Source organism: Sarcophilus harrisii, chromosome 4 (genome assembly GCF_902635505.1).
Source record: "Sarcophilus harrisii chromosome 4, mSarHar1.11, whole genome shotgun sequence".
In the NCBI taxonomy this organism is placed as follows: domain Eukaryota; kingdom Metazoa; phylum Chordata; class Mammalia; order Dasyuromorphia; family Dasyuridae; genus Sarcophilus; species Sarcophilus harrisii.
Window position 1 is genome coordinate 292064722 of NC_045429.1, and position 15914 is coordinate 292080635.

The 15914-nt window shown below is 38.0% G+C and overlaps 1 protein-coding gene across 2 annotated transcripts in view; it reads right to left on the reverse strand.

Moving 5' to 3' along the window:
- The window catches only part of NTN1 (netrin 1), a 441808-nt gene that overhangs the window by 25294 nt on the left and 400600 nt on the right, over positions 1 to 15914 (reverse strand). Inside the window, exon 7 of one of the 2 annotated variants that reach the window (XM_031965512.1) lies at positions 1983 to 2040. The exons of the other annotated variant lie outside the window; for it this stretch is intronic. Within the exon in view, the coding sequence (XP_031821372.1) occupies positions 2024 to 2040 (17 nt within the window). The 3' untranslated portion in view covers positions 1983 to 2023. The remainder of the gene's footprint in view (positions 1 to 1982; positions 2041 to 15914) is intronic. 2 annotated transcript variants of the gene reach the window in all.

A 15914-nucleotide genomic window follows, 5' to 3' on the forward strand; every position in this document is an offset into this window, starting at 1 on the left:
GCAGATAACTCCAAGGTCTATATATCTGGCCCCAATTGCACTTTTGAGTGCCAGTCTTGCACCAACCAGTCATGTACATATTTCAAACTCAAACAGTACAAAACAAAATTCTTCTTAGAAAATCTCCTCTATTCTTCTCTTTCTCTTAAGAGAACCACAATCATGCATAGTAGTGTAGCATGGTAGTGCAGCATGATAAAAAGAAAAATGGATTTATAATCAGAGGATCTTTAATTCAAATGTGACCTCTGCCACTTGTATGATTGGACAAACCTTCTTCTATCTCAGTTTCCTCATCTGTATGCAATGAGACATTTGACTAATTAAAGCCCAATGCTTTAGAGACTTGCCTTATAAGACTTGCCCCTCCCAATAAATTGTAGAAAGTATGTGCAACATTCCCTGACGCGTTCTAAAATAATGTGGAACTTTAAGGAGCCTACTTCTGCCCATGAATGACTCAGAAGTCTATCATAATGATATATAATAAATATTAATAAATTTTTATAATTAATATTTATTATTATAATTATTATGATCTCTGACCTCTGCAGCTAACCACATATGGTTCCCCAAAGCTCTAAGGTTTTTTGCTTTCCCTGTAGCCAGGCACTTTCAGCCTCAGCTGAACCCTTCCCTCTCCAGGGAAGGCACTAAGGAAAGAATAAGCTTGGGTTGGAGTGAGCTATTTTGTTTTGCTTTGCTTGTCTTAGCCTGAAGGGAAGAAATAGGGCCAAATGCCATGTGTTGCCACAGCCTCATTTATATAATTATAATAATTAATATAATATAATTATAAAATAAAGAGCCTGTGAAAGCTTCAGAGCCAGAATGCCTAATGATAGTGTCAGAACCGTACATAAGAAAAAAGGATCAATATATCTCTCCCTTGATCCTTTTTGTTCTTCTTCCCTAGCAGTGAGGAAAATTGTTATATACTGCTGTGTGGGGAAGGGGAAGTAGGCCCTATCTCCCACCCAATTGCCATGTGTCCATGAAAACATAATGTCATTGTTTCTCTCTTTTTTTCTCTTTTGTTTTAATTCCTTTCTGGTCAAAAGTGAATTACTTACCATCTATAGAAGGAATAGGCTAAGTCACATATAATTTTGGAAGCTACATAAAGAGATTTTCTTAGCAAAGCTGGAAGCACAGTACTGAAGCTGGAATTTCAGTAACTAAGTTCTGTGAAGAATCAGCCCAGAGAACAATCTGCTTGATCTGCCTAGCAGCAAACTATCATTTGAGATACCATGTCCTATAATGAATATGCGAAGTTGAGCAAAAGATCGTATATCCAGAATCAAATGTTGGGTTTCCAGTGAGTGGAACTTCCAGGTCTTAGCGTCATGAGATATTCCTCAGCCACATGTGTTTTCTACATTTTCTTTATGCATGGGAAAGAGTGTGTCCCTTGATTTAAAGGGTGTTTCATTTCATCTCTTTTTTTTATATCTTCTCAGTGAATATCAACATGTAAAAACCAATTGAGACTAAGGGGCTGATCAACATCAGGGAGAAAATACTGGATGAGGGGCTTTAAGGAATGGTATTAAAAAATACAACCCCTCACAAATACCCTAAAAATGATTAGGGGAGAAACAGTTAATTATCATCTGGGTACCTAGCCTATCAGTTCCAGTAGGGATTGATAGAGGGAGCCCAGAGGTGAAATGACATATGGTCTCTCACATTTCCCTCCAACTCTCAATCTACATTCCTATAATCATATGATTTTTTCATTTGTCTAAGATAATTCCCCAAGATTCACCCATGAGTCTTCCCTTTCCTTTAGTTGCTGTCCCTCTCCACATCCAACTACTTGCTAAGTTTTGTCTGTTCTACTTCCATAATATAGTTGTGTTACAACTGTAGTTAGCTTTTCATCACATTTTGGTGGGACTATTGTCAAAGAGCCCTGTTTGTTCCCTCCTAAATCCTTGTTCCCCTCCTTTTGTTTTACTTTTCATCTAGCTACCAACCTGAGATCCCTCTGGCAGCATCACTCCCTGTTCAAGAAGCTTCAATGGCTCCCAAATGCTGCTAGGATAAAATTCAGATATGTATGTTATTCAGTCCCAAGATAATTATAGATGTTACTCTTTCCTACACAATCACACTTACAGAAACACACATGCACATACACTACATTTTATTCAAAGATCTACTTTCAGTTCCTCATTCATATTCCATCATCTGTCTCCCTTCCTTGGGTACTTTCTACACACTAGAAAACCGCTCTATATATCTTCTTTCTTCCTTATATAAACCTTATCCTTATCTCCCCCACAATCCCAGTTGCTACTCCTTTTTCTTTGCCCCATTTACTTTTTATATACTCCAGTACCTCTTCCTTAAGAGAACAGTTAGTTGACTAAGTTGATAGAGTATTTATTAAGCACTCACTATGTACCAAGACTATGCTAAGCACTGAGGATACAAGTACAAGAAAACTAGATAGTTTCTACAAAAAGCTTAAATTCTGATTGTTCTTGTTATTCAGTCACATCTGACTCCATCTGGGGTTTTCTTAGCAAACATACTAGAGTATTTTGCCATTTCTTCTCCAGCTCATATTAGGGATTAGAAAATTGAAGCAAACATGGCAAAGTGAATAATCCAGGGTCACATAGTATAGAATTTGAACTTGCATATTGTCTTTTATTGTTTTTTAAATTAAAAATTTTTTTATATTTTTAATTTTATATTTTATTATATTTTATAATAATATTATATTTTAATATTCTAAAATTTTTATTTTCCAGAGTTTCATGTAAAAACCTTTTTGTTGGTGTTGTTATACATGTACATTCATTTTTTACATATTTCCATATGTTGGGAGAGAAAAATCAGCACAAAGGGGAATAACCATGAGGGAGGAAAATGGTGAAAATTGTATGTGTTGATCTATATTCAGTCTCCATAGTTCTCTCTCTGAATGGAGATAGTGTTTACCATCCAAAGTTCATTGGGATTGCCTTGGATCAATCACTGAACCACTGAAAAGAGCCAGTCTATCACATGAACTCTGGAATTTTTAACTCCAGGTTCAGCACTGTGTCACCTAGCTGCCTTATATTTTAATAGCAGGAGGAAAAAAACATGGAAGAGAGCTGAAAAGTATGGGGGAAAAGGCTTTCTGTACAGGATCAGGGGTGCTGGTCAGGAGATGATGCAATGCAGAGAGTAGCTAAGCTGGGAGTGAGGTGAGCACAGTTGGAGTCCCTTATGAAATGTCAATTTCCCACCAAATTATAAATGAAATAAGATATGTTTCCTGATAGTAATTATTGTTTTATTTTTTGATTTTGTATCCTCAGCACCTAACATAAACCTAGGACATAGTAGATATTTAGTGTTTGTTGAATGAGTTCATTTTTTTTAAAAAGCTCATTTAACCTCTTATTCTGGGAAAAAATAGAAATAATAATATTTCTTCTAGGTACCTACTCTAAGGGGGTAGAGTAAGGATGGCAATGAAAGCCCTTATCAAACTGTAAAGCTCTACAGAAAATGTATCCTAAATATCTATCCCTCATGTTTCTTGGCCCATTTCCTTTACTTTTTGATCTAGTCTGATTCAAGAAATATTACTTGTGCACCTACCAAATGCAAGGGCATGAGCTAGGTCCTACAGATACAAAGGAAAAATGAAAAATCCCCCCTGGGATAGGTGGAAGATACAACATATAAAAAGTTAAGTCCCTACATGACAATTTGAAAGAGACTGACAACTAGGAAAATTGTGAAAAGTTTCCCATAAGAAGTACTCGATGAGCTGAAACTTTAAAGGAGGGATTTGAAGAGAAAGTGATGAGAAGAAAATTCATTCCAGGCATGGGGGGGTGGGGAGGACAGCTTGTGTAAAGACACAAAGATGAGAGCTGGAATGCCAAATTCAGGAAATGGCAAGTAGGCTTGTTCTTCTGGGATACAGAGTGCAGGAAAGGGAGTAACATAAAATAAATTTGGAAAGGTAGATTGAAACCAGATTGTGGCCAGGCCCTTAAAAGTGTAGAAAATAATAGTCCCCAAATATTCCTGTTAATGCACCTTCTAATATGTGTATTTTGAAAAGTATTTAATATAAATTTTTAAATATTTGCTTAATTAATTATTTTTTCTGAGGCAATTGGGTTAAGTGACTTGCCCAGCTAGGAAGTGTTAAGTGTCTGAGAACACATTTGAACTCAGATCCTCCTGACTTTAAGGGCTGGTGCTCTATCCACTGTGCTACCTAGCCACCCCAATATTTGCTTTATTTATATGAAACTTTCATGGCCAATAGAAATTTTAAAAGGATGAGATACAATTGGAATAATTTAAAACTCCCCAAGAATTTACTCTTAGAGTCAATAAGGAGCTACAGGGTTTCTCTGAATAGGGGAATGACAGGGTTAAACTTGAGCTTTGTTTGCAAAAGCTTTACTCACCTTGGCAACTATGTGAAAAATGTATTGCACTGAATGGGAGAGACTGGAGTATGAAAGACTAATTAGGAGGCCATTGCAATGATCCACTTGAAAGGTAATGATCTGAGATCATCCAGTGCAACAAGGAAGTGACTTGTCCAAGATCACACAATTATCTATGCTGCTGAAGTCAGGCTTTCTGATATAACTTTGCTCTTTAAATTCCCCTTTCCATGAGTCTTCCTCAACATGCAACCCCCCACTCCTCTCCCCTACAGTTGTTCTACCACCCAACAGCAGCTCTTCCTCAACTGTAGCAGTCCCTTCTGGACTATATGAGCTTAGATAACTCAGGTCCTGGCCAAGCTGGTGCTAATGCCAAGGTGACAGCTAGCAGCCAGCTGGTTGAGCTGCCAATAATCTTTCCTGGTGGGGCCTGGGGCACTGTCCTGCTGAAGAGTGTCTTTCCCTGGCTCCTCCCCAGCAGAGCTTCCACTGAAAACCACAAAGCCTACCCAGGGACTAGAGGCAATGGCTGTTAATGAGCCCTGGCTCCTAGAAAACAGGATGGGTAAAATTGGTGTAATTTGTAATTGAGGCAAGCTGTGAAGGCTAGCAGAAGGAGGGCCTAGCAGCCATGTGATGCTTCTAAATTCCAGCAATGAGCCCCCTGAGGAGTAAGAAAATAAAATGAGTCACAATTTTCAGAGTAATCTGGCTGCGGTCACATGATTGCTGCAACCCGAGCAGCTGCCCAGGGCACTGCCGAAGAGTTCTCCCCAATCTACTTTAGGGGTAGGGCTACTGCCCATCCAAACCCCATGAGAGTTACAGAACAATAATAACTCATAGGTCCTTTTCTTCACAAAAACCCTGTGAGGGAAGTAAGAGTACTGATAATTCATATTTGTGTGTATCCATATCTGGACAGCACAGTGGATAGAGCACTAGGCCCAGAGGCAGGAAGCAGCCTCACATTTTTAAGGCAAGCCACTTCATCTTGTTTACCTCAGTTTCCTCATTTGTAAAGTGAGCTGGATGAGGAAATAGCCAACCACTATATCCTTGCTATCTCTCTCCATATATGTATGTATGCATTTATATACATATAATTTAAGGATTTAGAAAACATTTTTCTTACAAAAGTTCTGTAAAGTACAGAATATAAGTATCCACTTTATAGATGAAGAAACAGGTCCAGAAGGATGGACTTCCAATTAAATTATCAATACCACACTGAAAGTAGATTGTATAATTATTATTAAGTCCATTCTTCAGATATGGAAACTGAAGCTCAGGGTCATAAAACTAGTCCATGTAAGAGATGAAATCTGATCCTCTGAAGCTAGTTCTTTTTTCTTCTCTATACCATAAGAGTTGAAAATGATGAGGGGATGGGGAAGAGTTGGCACATACGTCAGAACATACTCTAATGCAAAGCTTTCTTTGGAGATTTGGAATTTTACTCAACTAAGGATTGAACATTTTGTTATTGTTGGCTAGGTCCTTTACCTTCTCAAGGTGTCCCACTGCAAGGGACAGCTGCCATCATTTTATTCTCCATTTGTGTATATGTAGATGGCCAAAAAGCACTGCTATTACCACTGCTATCAAAAGCTGTCCTGTAGCTCATAGCCCTGAAAATCCTTTTCAGCTCACAGTATATGAGCATCAGGAGAAGAGACAGATATTTTTAAAGCAGGACAGAGTTTATATGTCTAAAGGAGTGCATTCTTCCAAGTAGAAATCTCTCCTCTCCCTTCCTTCCTCCATTCACCTATCCCTAGCACACCAATTTTCATCCAATGATGCTGTCATTGTTTCTAGAAAGTTATTTCTCTCTGGGAGTTGCCTTTAGAGGCAAGTTATAAGAAAGTATAAGTCTTCTTTATTGACAAACTTTAATTTAACTGGGCTGCCATAGTGCTTAAAAGGCCCACTAAGAGTCAGGACAATCTAGGTTTAAGCCCCAGAAATGATACCTTTTAATTTCTTAGAGTATGTCTAATTTTTCTATTCCCCTAGACAACTCTCTAAGAGTAGAAATGGTAGAATTGTTGATAAACTGTACTGGTGGAGGGAGTTTCTTCATCAGAGAGCTCTCTACACTGCTAAAATCACACTTATAGACCAAAAAAACCATAACTAAGCTAAAGCAGTCTGGTTACTCTTCTGACCCCTGTCCCAATTCAATGTATCTGACTTCCACAAACTCTGAAAATCAAATAACCCTTTAAAAGATGAAAATTTGTTCCTGGAAAATTTGTGGAGTATTTTCAGAAAAATGTACCACAGGCAATTTCCCAAAGAGAGCTCTCAAAGGAGAGTTTTGAAGGGAGTAAAGGTCATTATATGGATGTGTAGATTCTGATTTACTTCTTACAACCTAAGTCTCATTATGTTCTAATCATACCCACAAAGGCTGGATGGAAGGGGAGCTCTGGATGGAAGACGCTACTAACATTAGTTTTAGTTTCCTGCTGCCTTCCCCAAATATCTGTTGGGAGGACTGCTCCTTATACAGCCATGACCTTTTTTGGAGCTTTCCTTTGTCTCAACACACCTCAAAAATATGACTACCTGGTTGAAGAATTCTTACATGATTGTCATTGTCAGGATCCCATTTAAAAATGTGAAAGGGTTGCTAGAGGTTGGGAGGAAACTTAAATGGTTCTCCTCTGTCCACAGGTCATCATGGCAAGATGAAGCCTATTGGACCCACTTAACCTCTCTTAGATTCCTCTCACCTCTGAGAAAATTATGACCCTTTAACTGTAATTAACAGGAAGAACTGATATCATGACAATGAGGAAGAAAAAGGAAAGAGAATGAGAAGAGAGAGGAAGGAAATAAAAGAAAATTAAAAAATAAGGACAGATAAGAGAAAGAAAACAAAAGGAAACAAGGGAAAAAAGAAAGGATTAGGGAAGAGTAAAAAAAAGATAAGAGAATGAGATGAGAAGGAAAGAAAAAAAGAGACAAAGAATAAGTGATTAAAGGAGTAGAATGATATTTCTGGGCATGTGCTATATGGCACAGTCTAGTGTAACTCAAATCTGCTTTAAATGAGGCTGGGAAGACTTTCAGTGTCATTTACTCACAAGCTGTTTCAGGGATCTTTGCGTATTCTTCTAACCTGATAGACACTGCACTATCTGACCTCATACTGAGTCACAATTACCTAGGTCACCAGCTGGGTCTGAATTCACATCTGGCCTCCATGTGGAGGCCCATTTAGTCAGGGGGAAGGGTTACATCTGGCTCAGGAACTCACAGGGTCACCAGGAGACCAGTGACCTCTGGGCTAAAGATCCCTGAGGCCCCCAAAAAGCAGGTCTGAAAAGCCAAGCAGCAGCAGTTGCAATATAGATGCTGTTAGGTATGGCTGACTAGATTGATTCAAGTATTGTACATAAATTCTTCTGGAACCCTGACATTCCAGGTTTTCAGCATAGTATTTTGGGGGTGACAAGATTTTGAGAGGTTGTTAATTTTGATCTCTAAAAGGGGAAGCCTCCTTTTCCTAGGATACAGTCTCCCCGGGAATGTGTACTTCCATGCAAACTCATGCTACTTAAGCAGGGGAGAGGACATGAGCCACTTATATTGACTTCCACAACTCCCACAGTCCAAATAATGGGATACCTGCCAGGTCTCAGGCTTTCACTGATGTATTAACTAGACATATTTCCTTCAGGTTTCGGTGTTTTATGCCTAAAGCATGAAATAAGCCCCCTGCAAAAACACATAAAGACTCCATTATATATTGTTCTGGACATCAGTTTCCTCAACCATATACATGGATGAATTTGCTTACTATTTCTCATTTACAAAACTCTACCTGCCATCTCCATGCTTCAGCATCCTACTTCATTTCCTCCTCATAAAATCCTAGTTTCCAACAAAGCTCATTCCAAACATCACCTCCTATATGAAGACTTTGCTGATCCTCCCAGCACCTAGTCCTTTCCCCCAGAAAGTGTCTACTATTTATTTTGTATATAATCTGTATATATTTATATTGTATATATTGTCTCCTCTGATAGAATTTAAGCTTCCTGTGAACAGGAGTGTCTTGTCATTTTATCCTTCAAACTTAGCACATTACACTTAAAAATAATTTTATTGATTGATCATGGTGATTTAGAGGTACAGAACCCAAGTCCAAGTTAAAGGAGAAGGAATGAGAAATAGCATCTTTGGGTTTGGTCTTGAAAAAGGTTCCATGAAATAAGTCATGGAAATTGTGAGATAAGCTTTGCTTGATTCCCAGGCTCACTGAATGGGTAAGAGCTAAATTATTCAAGAGAAGCAGCTGAGCAAAGATTTGAATGAATTTATCATAATCACCACCACTATTATCACAATCATAAAGTCTTAAAGAGTTTGAAGACATTTCTGAGGTCTTCTAGGACAACTTTTGCTCAAAAGTACAAATCCTTATTTATGACAGGATTAGAAAATGGTCGTTTAACTTCTAAGAACAGAGAGCTCAAGGCAGCTCATTCCACTATGGGGCATCTCTAACTTTTGTGAGGAAGTTTTCTCTTATATTTAGCCAAAATTTGTTTTCTTTTAATTTCTACACATTAAGTTCCCATTCTACTGTCCAGCATCAGGCAGGAAAAAATCTTTTCATGTGGCAGCCCTTCAAATACTTGAAACCACTTTCATATTTTCCTTAGGTCTTCTTCATCAGACTATATATCTCCAGTTCAACAGATTTTCATATAGTATGGTTGTGAGCCAGTTTATCATCCTGGTTGTTCTTTTTGAATCTCCACCTCCACTGTATCAAGTGAGGGACAGAAGTTAAATGGTGAGAGTGGGGCAATTCATGAATAGGCTCTGAAAGTAAGAATATAGGGATGGAAAGATAGATATGATTTGAGTTGACATCAAAATAAACAAATGAGAAAGCAAGTGTGGAATTAAAACTAGGAATTATAAAGATAGCAAAAGTCCATGAAGCTAGGCAAAGAGTAATAAACTGAAACAGTGAGCTACACATTTCAAAAACAGGAGGGAACCAGGAAAAAACCACTGGAAAGAGGAGAAAAAGAAGCATGACATATCAGAGATAGTCTCATGCAAAATAACTGAACCTAAAATATATATATATATATTTTTTCCTCCTCAGTTGTGGTCCCAGACATTTCTGGAGTTCAGACTATAGCTTAGTGAGAGAGTGATAGGTTTCTACCATCTCAGGAGTTTGCAAATTGTGTACTGTTTCAAATATTCTCTTTGGGGCCCACACCATGTGCTGGAGGTGGCCTTTTCCAGTTCAGAATCTCTCAGGTTACATGTCTCTTGGCAATTCGTGATTAAGGAAGGACTTGGCAGATAGAAATTAGGCTCTTCCATGAGAATCCTGTTTTGATATCTCATCATCTATAGAGCTCAAAGACTATACTTGCAAATAAGGCAAATGCTCCCAAATTGGAAAAGCCCAGTGATGGACAGCATGTCTGTTTTCTGAAGACCCACTTAGCTAAGTGCAGTACAGCTCCTCCTGAGGCTGACTGCAGAAAGATGTATTTTTCAGCCACTGCAATTCTTGAAGACAATCTATTAAGATATAGAAGAATTCTCATCTACATTAGTTCAGGGAATATTTACACCAACAAAATCTCATATCCTTTAAGTATATAAATTTGGAGACAGTTAATAACAACAAACCTTGTGAAAAATGGGATGGATGAGTAGCAAGGAGAGTAACTCAATTAAGAAGAAAACCAGGAAGAAATGAGGCTTCAATGACATCATACTCTTGAAATATGGACAGACCCATCCAGTAATACTGTCACTCAGGGCACAGGAAAGTTGACGGGAGTTGCAGTCTATTGCTGACTTCTCCTTTCTGTCCTTCAACCAGTCACGAATTTGGCAGCATTGAACATATTGGCAGATTTTTTTTTTGGCCACCTGAGGCAGTAGATGAAAAATAGAGGAAGACCTGGATTCAAATTTGACCTATGATGCCTACTATGTAACTGGGCAAGTCATTTGACTTCTCAGGCAATTCTTTAAGAAAAATCATATCTCATTCTGCACTGATACAGGAAATTTCCTCATTAGGATTTCATGCTGCCAATGAAATATGTTCAGTTTAAGGGGGAAAAAAGTACCATTACTGAAATTTCCAGCAATGGTATGTGAGTTCAACCAGTCTTATATAATTCCCTATATCAGAGATGAAGCACTTCCTGGCATAGCTTTTACTGGGGAATTCAAAGCTATGAATTAAGATGTAGGAACATATTAGTGATTAGCCTTCTTTCAGATAATCCAGAAGTATGCCAACTTGGACTACAGACAGTTGGGTCTTATATATAATATATAACTAAATAATATGATATAATACAATATAATAATATATAAATACACTCTTCCTGCTGCTGGCAGATCCAGTCTAGTAGATTCAATGAAAACTGAATGGTTTAAATGTTTGTAATCAACAGAAAGACTAATGAAAATGGATGACCTTTTGTTGTTGGTATCTCTCCCCTATGTGGGGTTTTCTTGGCAAAGACACTAGAGTGGCTTGCTATTTCTTTCTCCAGTTCAATTTTACAGGGAGAAAATAGACAAACAGGGTGAAGGAATTTGCCCAGAGCCACACAGCTAAGTAAGTATCTGAAGATGAATTTGAACTTAGGAAGAAGTCTTCCTGACTCCAGGCCCAGCTCTCTCTATCCACTGTACCAACAAGTCATTTTAGGTGAATCTAGGGCTATCCAAAGTCTAAGGCTCTTCCTGACTTCCAAGACCATTACTCTATCCACCATGCTGCCTCTTTGAATTTGGTTTTATCTATCCAAGATATGGCCAGTTGTGCCACCTCTTTCAGTAAATTCCATTGGAAGATAAATAAGCTGAGCATGGGATTTTGTTTTCATATTTTATGGGCACAGCAGTAACATTTACTACATAATTGTTCATTTAGAGAGCATTTACTACTAAATATCAGGGGAAAAGTCATAAAAGACTGATGATCTCTTAAACCTGGATCAAATTCCAAATACCATTTAACTCTGTGCTTTTCTAATAATTAGTTTTCCCCCACCACTATAATGTAGTTTTCTGTCAAGGTTTTCTTACAGAGATGTACATGCAGAGCCAGGATGTGGGAATGGTTTTTGTGGCCTTTGAATTGTGCTAATAGAGACATGGGGCCTGGAGTCAGGTAGACCCGAGTTTCAAATCCAGCCTCAGAAACTTACTACTATGTGACCCTGGGCAAGTCACTCTACCTGTTTGGCTCAGTTTCCTCAACTGTAAAATGAGTATAAAAACAGCATCTACCATGCTCAGTTGTTGTAAAGGTTGAAATGTGATATTTGTAAAATTAACACTTTACAATTTTGGGCACATAGTAAGCACCAGATAAATGCCTGTTCTTTTCCTTTTTCCTTTCTCTTCTCCTACAACCCCCTACTTTGTGCTACTTGTAGAGGACAGGAAAAAAACTGGAGGATGTACTAAAGCTTCAGAAATGACCTAATAGAAGACTTAAGATGAATGTAGATAAATGACTGATCCTCCATCTTTGTCCAGGATAATTCACTAAAAATAGGCTTAGCCAAGCTTTCTAAACCTGATCAAAGAGGGCAATGTTAGAGCCCAGCTTGTGTTCCTAAAGGGAACACTATTGCCTCTTTGTCTTTTCCCAAGTCAAGCAACTGTCTTAACCATCTAGTAACTGACAATTTTGGACCCTAGGAAGTATCAAGATTCACTTTGAGCTCATGAAAAAAACCACTCTACTTTGAGTGGTCTAAAGAGAAAGAGTGAACGTGAGAAAGAGAGGAGTCTCAAGGGAAAGACTGAGAAAAAATTGGTCTCTATGTTTAATTGTTTTGTTGTCTTTACTCCATAATATATACTCTCTCTTAGGGGAAGATTGCTACCTTGGTGTTTCCTTTGTTATGGTATGCTCTGGGGGAAGAAAAAATGAAATTGGAAGTTCTTGAGTGTCCCCTCCTCCAAATTCTCCAGGAAAAAATGATTATTCTTCTTTGTCTATATTTCCTTCTCCTATGCCCTTAGCACGTTCACTTTTGTAGTATGTGTTTCTTCTTTCCCTTATTATACAGTAAGCTGCATGAGGTCACAGATTATGTTTTATTCATCTGTCCATCAATGATTCTAATAGTTCTGTGTGACCATGGGTTGTTGTCATGAAAACTCTCTCATGTCATCTCAAGCTAGACAAACTTCAAGAATGAGCCAATTGATAGTTTGTGGTATGTGGTCCAAGGATCAGTCTAGCTAAATTTGGAAATGTTTATCACCAAAAAACTGACCACTTCGGTGATAATATTTTTTTTATCAGAGCAATTCATGAAGTCATGGTTTAAAATCCTTATTAGCTATGTGAACATCTATAATATGAGGGGGTAAAATTTAATGGCCTCCACGGTACATTTTGGGTCTAAATCTATGATCCAAAAAAATTAGCTACTAGTATGAAAGGAGGTTAAAATTGGCATGGATAGTGAGGTTATTCCCTTAGACAACATTGCAAATTTTTTGAGGAACACTCTGCTTTTATCTCCGAGTCCAATTTCTTTCACACAGTAAAGGTTTAATAAATGTTTGCTGAAGAAATGATGTTAGTATATGCCAGGGCTTACAAGGTTGTGTGATGATATAAATAGAAACAGGTTCTCTTTGGAATCTCAGATATGAATTTATTTTTTTTCACAAAACAGCACCCACAGCCACACACAACACAATCATACAACATAATGCATTACACATTTAATTTTTTGTCACCAACAGTAGTTGAACATTCTTCCATTGTTCCCATTCCTAGAAGTAATCATTTTGAGATCTTAAGAGGAATACTTGAAGGAAATCATCTTTTGAAAACATTTTTATTTTCCATCTGGTAATGCCAAACTGTCTTTCAACAAAATATCAGGGAAGTAATAGTTTTTCCTAGAATGGGCAAAAGTGAGATGATCTCACCTTTCAGAATGTGATCCATCTGTTTCCTCTCCTATGTTGCTAGTCTAAAAAAGCTGAGCAAGGTAAGTAATGGAATTCAGTCACAGAAGGGGACCATGATAAATTCCTCTGTGACTCTTGTGACTCGATTTAAGAAGGGAAAACAGTTAACTGTGTTTAGTCTCCTTCCCCAGGGAATGGAGGGAACATGTTATTATATGAGCGTCTCTGTGACTCTAGAAACTGATGTTTCCTCAAATGTAATATTCATCTCCATGAATTCCATTTGTGTATATAAATGAGACTGCTCCATATGTTTGTTTCTCTCCATCAGAACACGTATCTTGCCCACAGCAGGCACTTAAAAAATAAATGTTGAATGAGAGAATATATGTGCATTTGAGAGTGCCAAATGTGAACATATACTCTTGTCAATAAGCATAATATGTGAATGAGAAACTGTGACGGTATGTAGGAAGTAGGTGTGGAGATATAGGTGTGTATTCCTTAAGGGTAGGAATTATTGAATTTATTTTATTTTGTTATTTTTAGTGCTTACAGGAAGATCTTGTATATTTTAGATAGTTAAAAAATATTTGTTGAGGGCCAGCTAGGTGGTGCAGTGGATAGAGCACCAGGCCTCAAGTCAGGAGGACCTGAGTTCAAATGTGATCTCAGGCACTTAACACTTCCTAGCTGTGGGACCCTGGGCAAGTCACTTAACCCCAACTGCCTCAGCCAAAAAAATAAAAAAGTTTGTTGAATTGGATGTGGTTGGCATAATGAAAAGATCAAATGGATTATATTTTTGAGAGCCTGAGTTCAAATTTTGTGACCATAGACAATTCACTTCCCTCTTGAAAAGAGGTGGGGAAATTAGATGACCTCTTGGTCAGTCCTTCCATCTCTATAGCTTATGAATCTATTTGATAGGTGAAAATGTGCTGTGTGATAGAAGTGTGTATGAATGTAGGGATGAAAGAGTATCGGTAGAAGAAAATGAAAATGAAATTAAGTATCTTTGGGAAGTAGAGTGAGAATTTATGTGCTTTGTATACATATATCTCATTTCAAACCTCCAACAACCCTTTGAGGATAAAGTGTTATGGATACTCTCATGTCTATTTTATAGATTAGAAAACTGAAGTCAGTGACTTGTCCGTGGCACACAGCCATTATGTGTCCAAAGTAATGTTTGGGTCAGAAGTCTTCAAGTCTAGCACTCTATCCATCACATTATGAAGTTTCTGTTGGGAAAAGAAAACGGAGGTGAAGGTAAAGGTTCTTTCTAGTGGGAATGGAGAGAGAAGAAATAAAAAGATGGATCTGGATCAGGCTGTCAAAGGAGAAATGGAAAGGCTATGTATGCCTTGAGGTGAGAAATACTATTCCCGCTTAGGCTGAGAGGAACATGAAGGTGATGATGACTCTCGTGTGAGCAACAGGGAACTGGCCAGTAGGGCCTCAGTTTTTAAGTACAAACAGTATGCTGTGCCTGTTGTCAGCCCAGATGGAAGGATTTGGCCCTCTACTTTAGAGCATATGCATGTGTTCTGGGATTGTTTCCTGTCCTGATGGGGTAAGGAAAGCAATTTTAATTGGTCGTTGAGCCAAAATTGAAAGTGCGTACAAATGACTCCAAAAGAAGAATTAACTTCTCTCTCTCCCTGAAAGCTTTCAAGTGAGGTGTAAGAAATGCTACAAGCCTTTAGGTGGGGAAAACCCTCCCTCACTCAGTTGCCATATGGCTTTAAACCCATGGGGCTTGTATGTTTCTGTCCAGTGTGTTTATCCTTAGGTGAATGAATATTGGAGATGGAACAACCTCATGAGCCTCAAAGAGACTAAGAACCAGAGTCTGCTAGCTGCTTCAGCAAGTGATCCTGGCTAGGGAACCAAACCTGATTAACCCAGCCCAACCATGGTTTCTGTGTGCTATCTGAGAAGAGAACTTGGTGGAAGGAATCAATTCTATCACTTTTAGTCTTCAACCCAAGGATACCTTGTTTGGGAGATGTATTTCTGTATATTTGTTCTTGCTCTTATATTATCAATAAATAGCTCTTTCTAAAAGATAATTTATGTTAGGTGGTCATCAGTGATACTGAGGAAATATCAATGGGTAAATTGATCCTGGATTGCTAATTCCTGGTGAAATGAAATTGAGGAACTATTAATTGTAATTGTAAATTACATTGTAAATGTAATTAATTATAAAAGTAAGTCAGATGAGGGATTACAAGCTATAGTATTGGAGAAACTCCAATGTCCAGGTGTGTGTGAGGGAATCTAGAGAGTGAAAAGTAGTTGAACTCTGGAGATATGACCTATCAAACAAGAGTATAAATAGGAACAATGAGTCTAAAGCTTGCTAGTGTTTCTCAAACACATATGACCTCCCTTGGTAGAATATAAATTCCTTGAGGGCAGAGATTATTCTGCTTTTGTCTCTGTATTCTCAATGCCCAGCACAGTACTTGGCACACAGGATGAGATGGGAATGGAACTGGAACTGAAACAGAGAACACCTGATTTAACAAAAGCAAC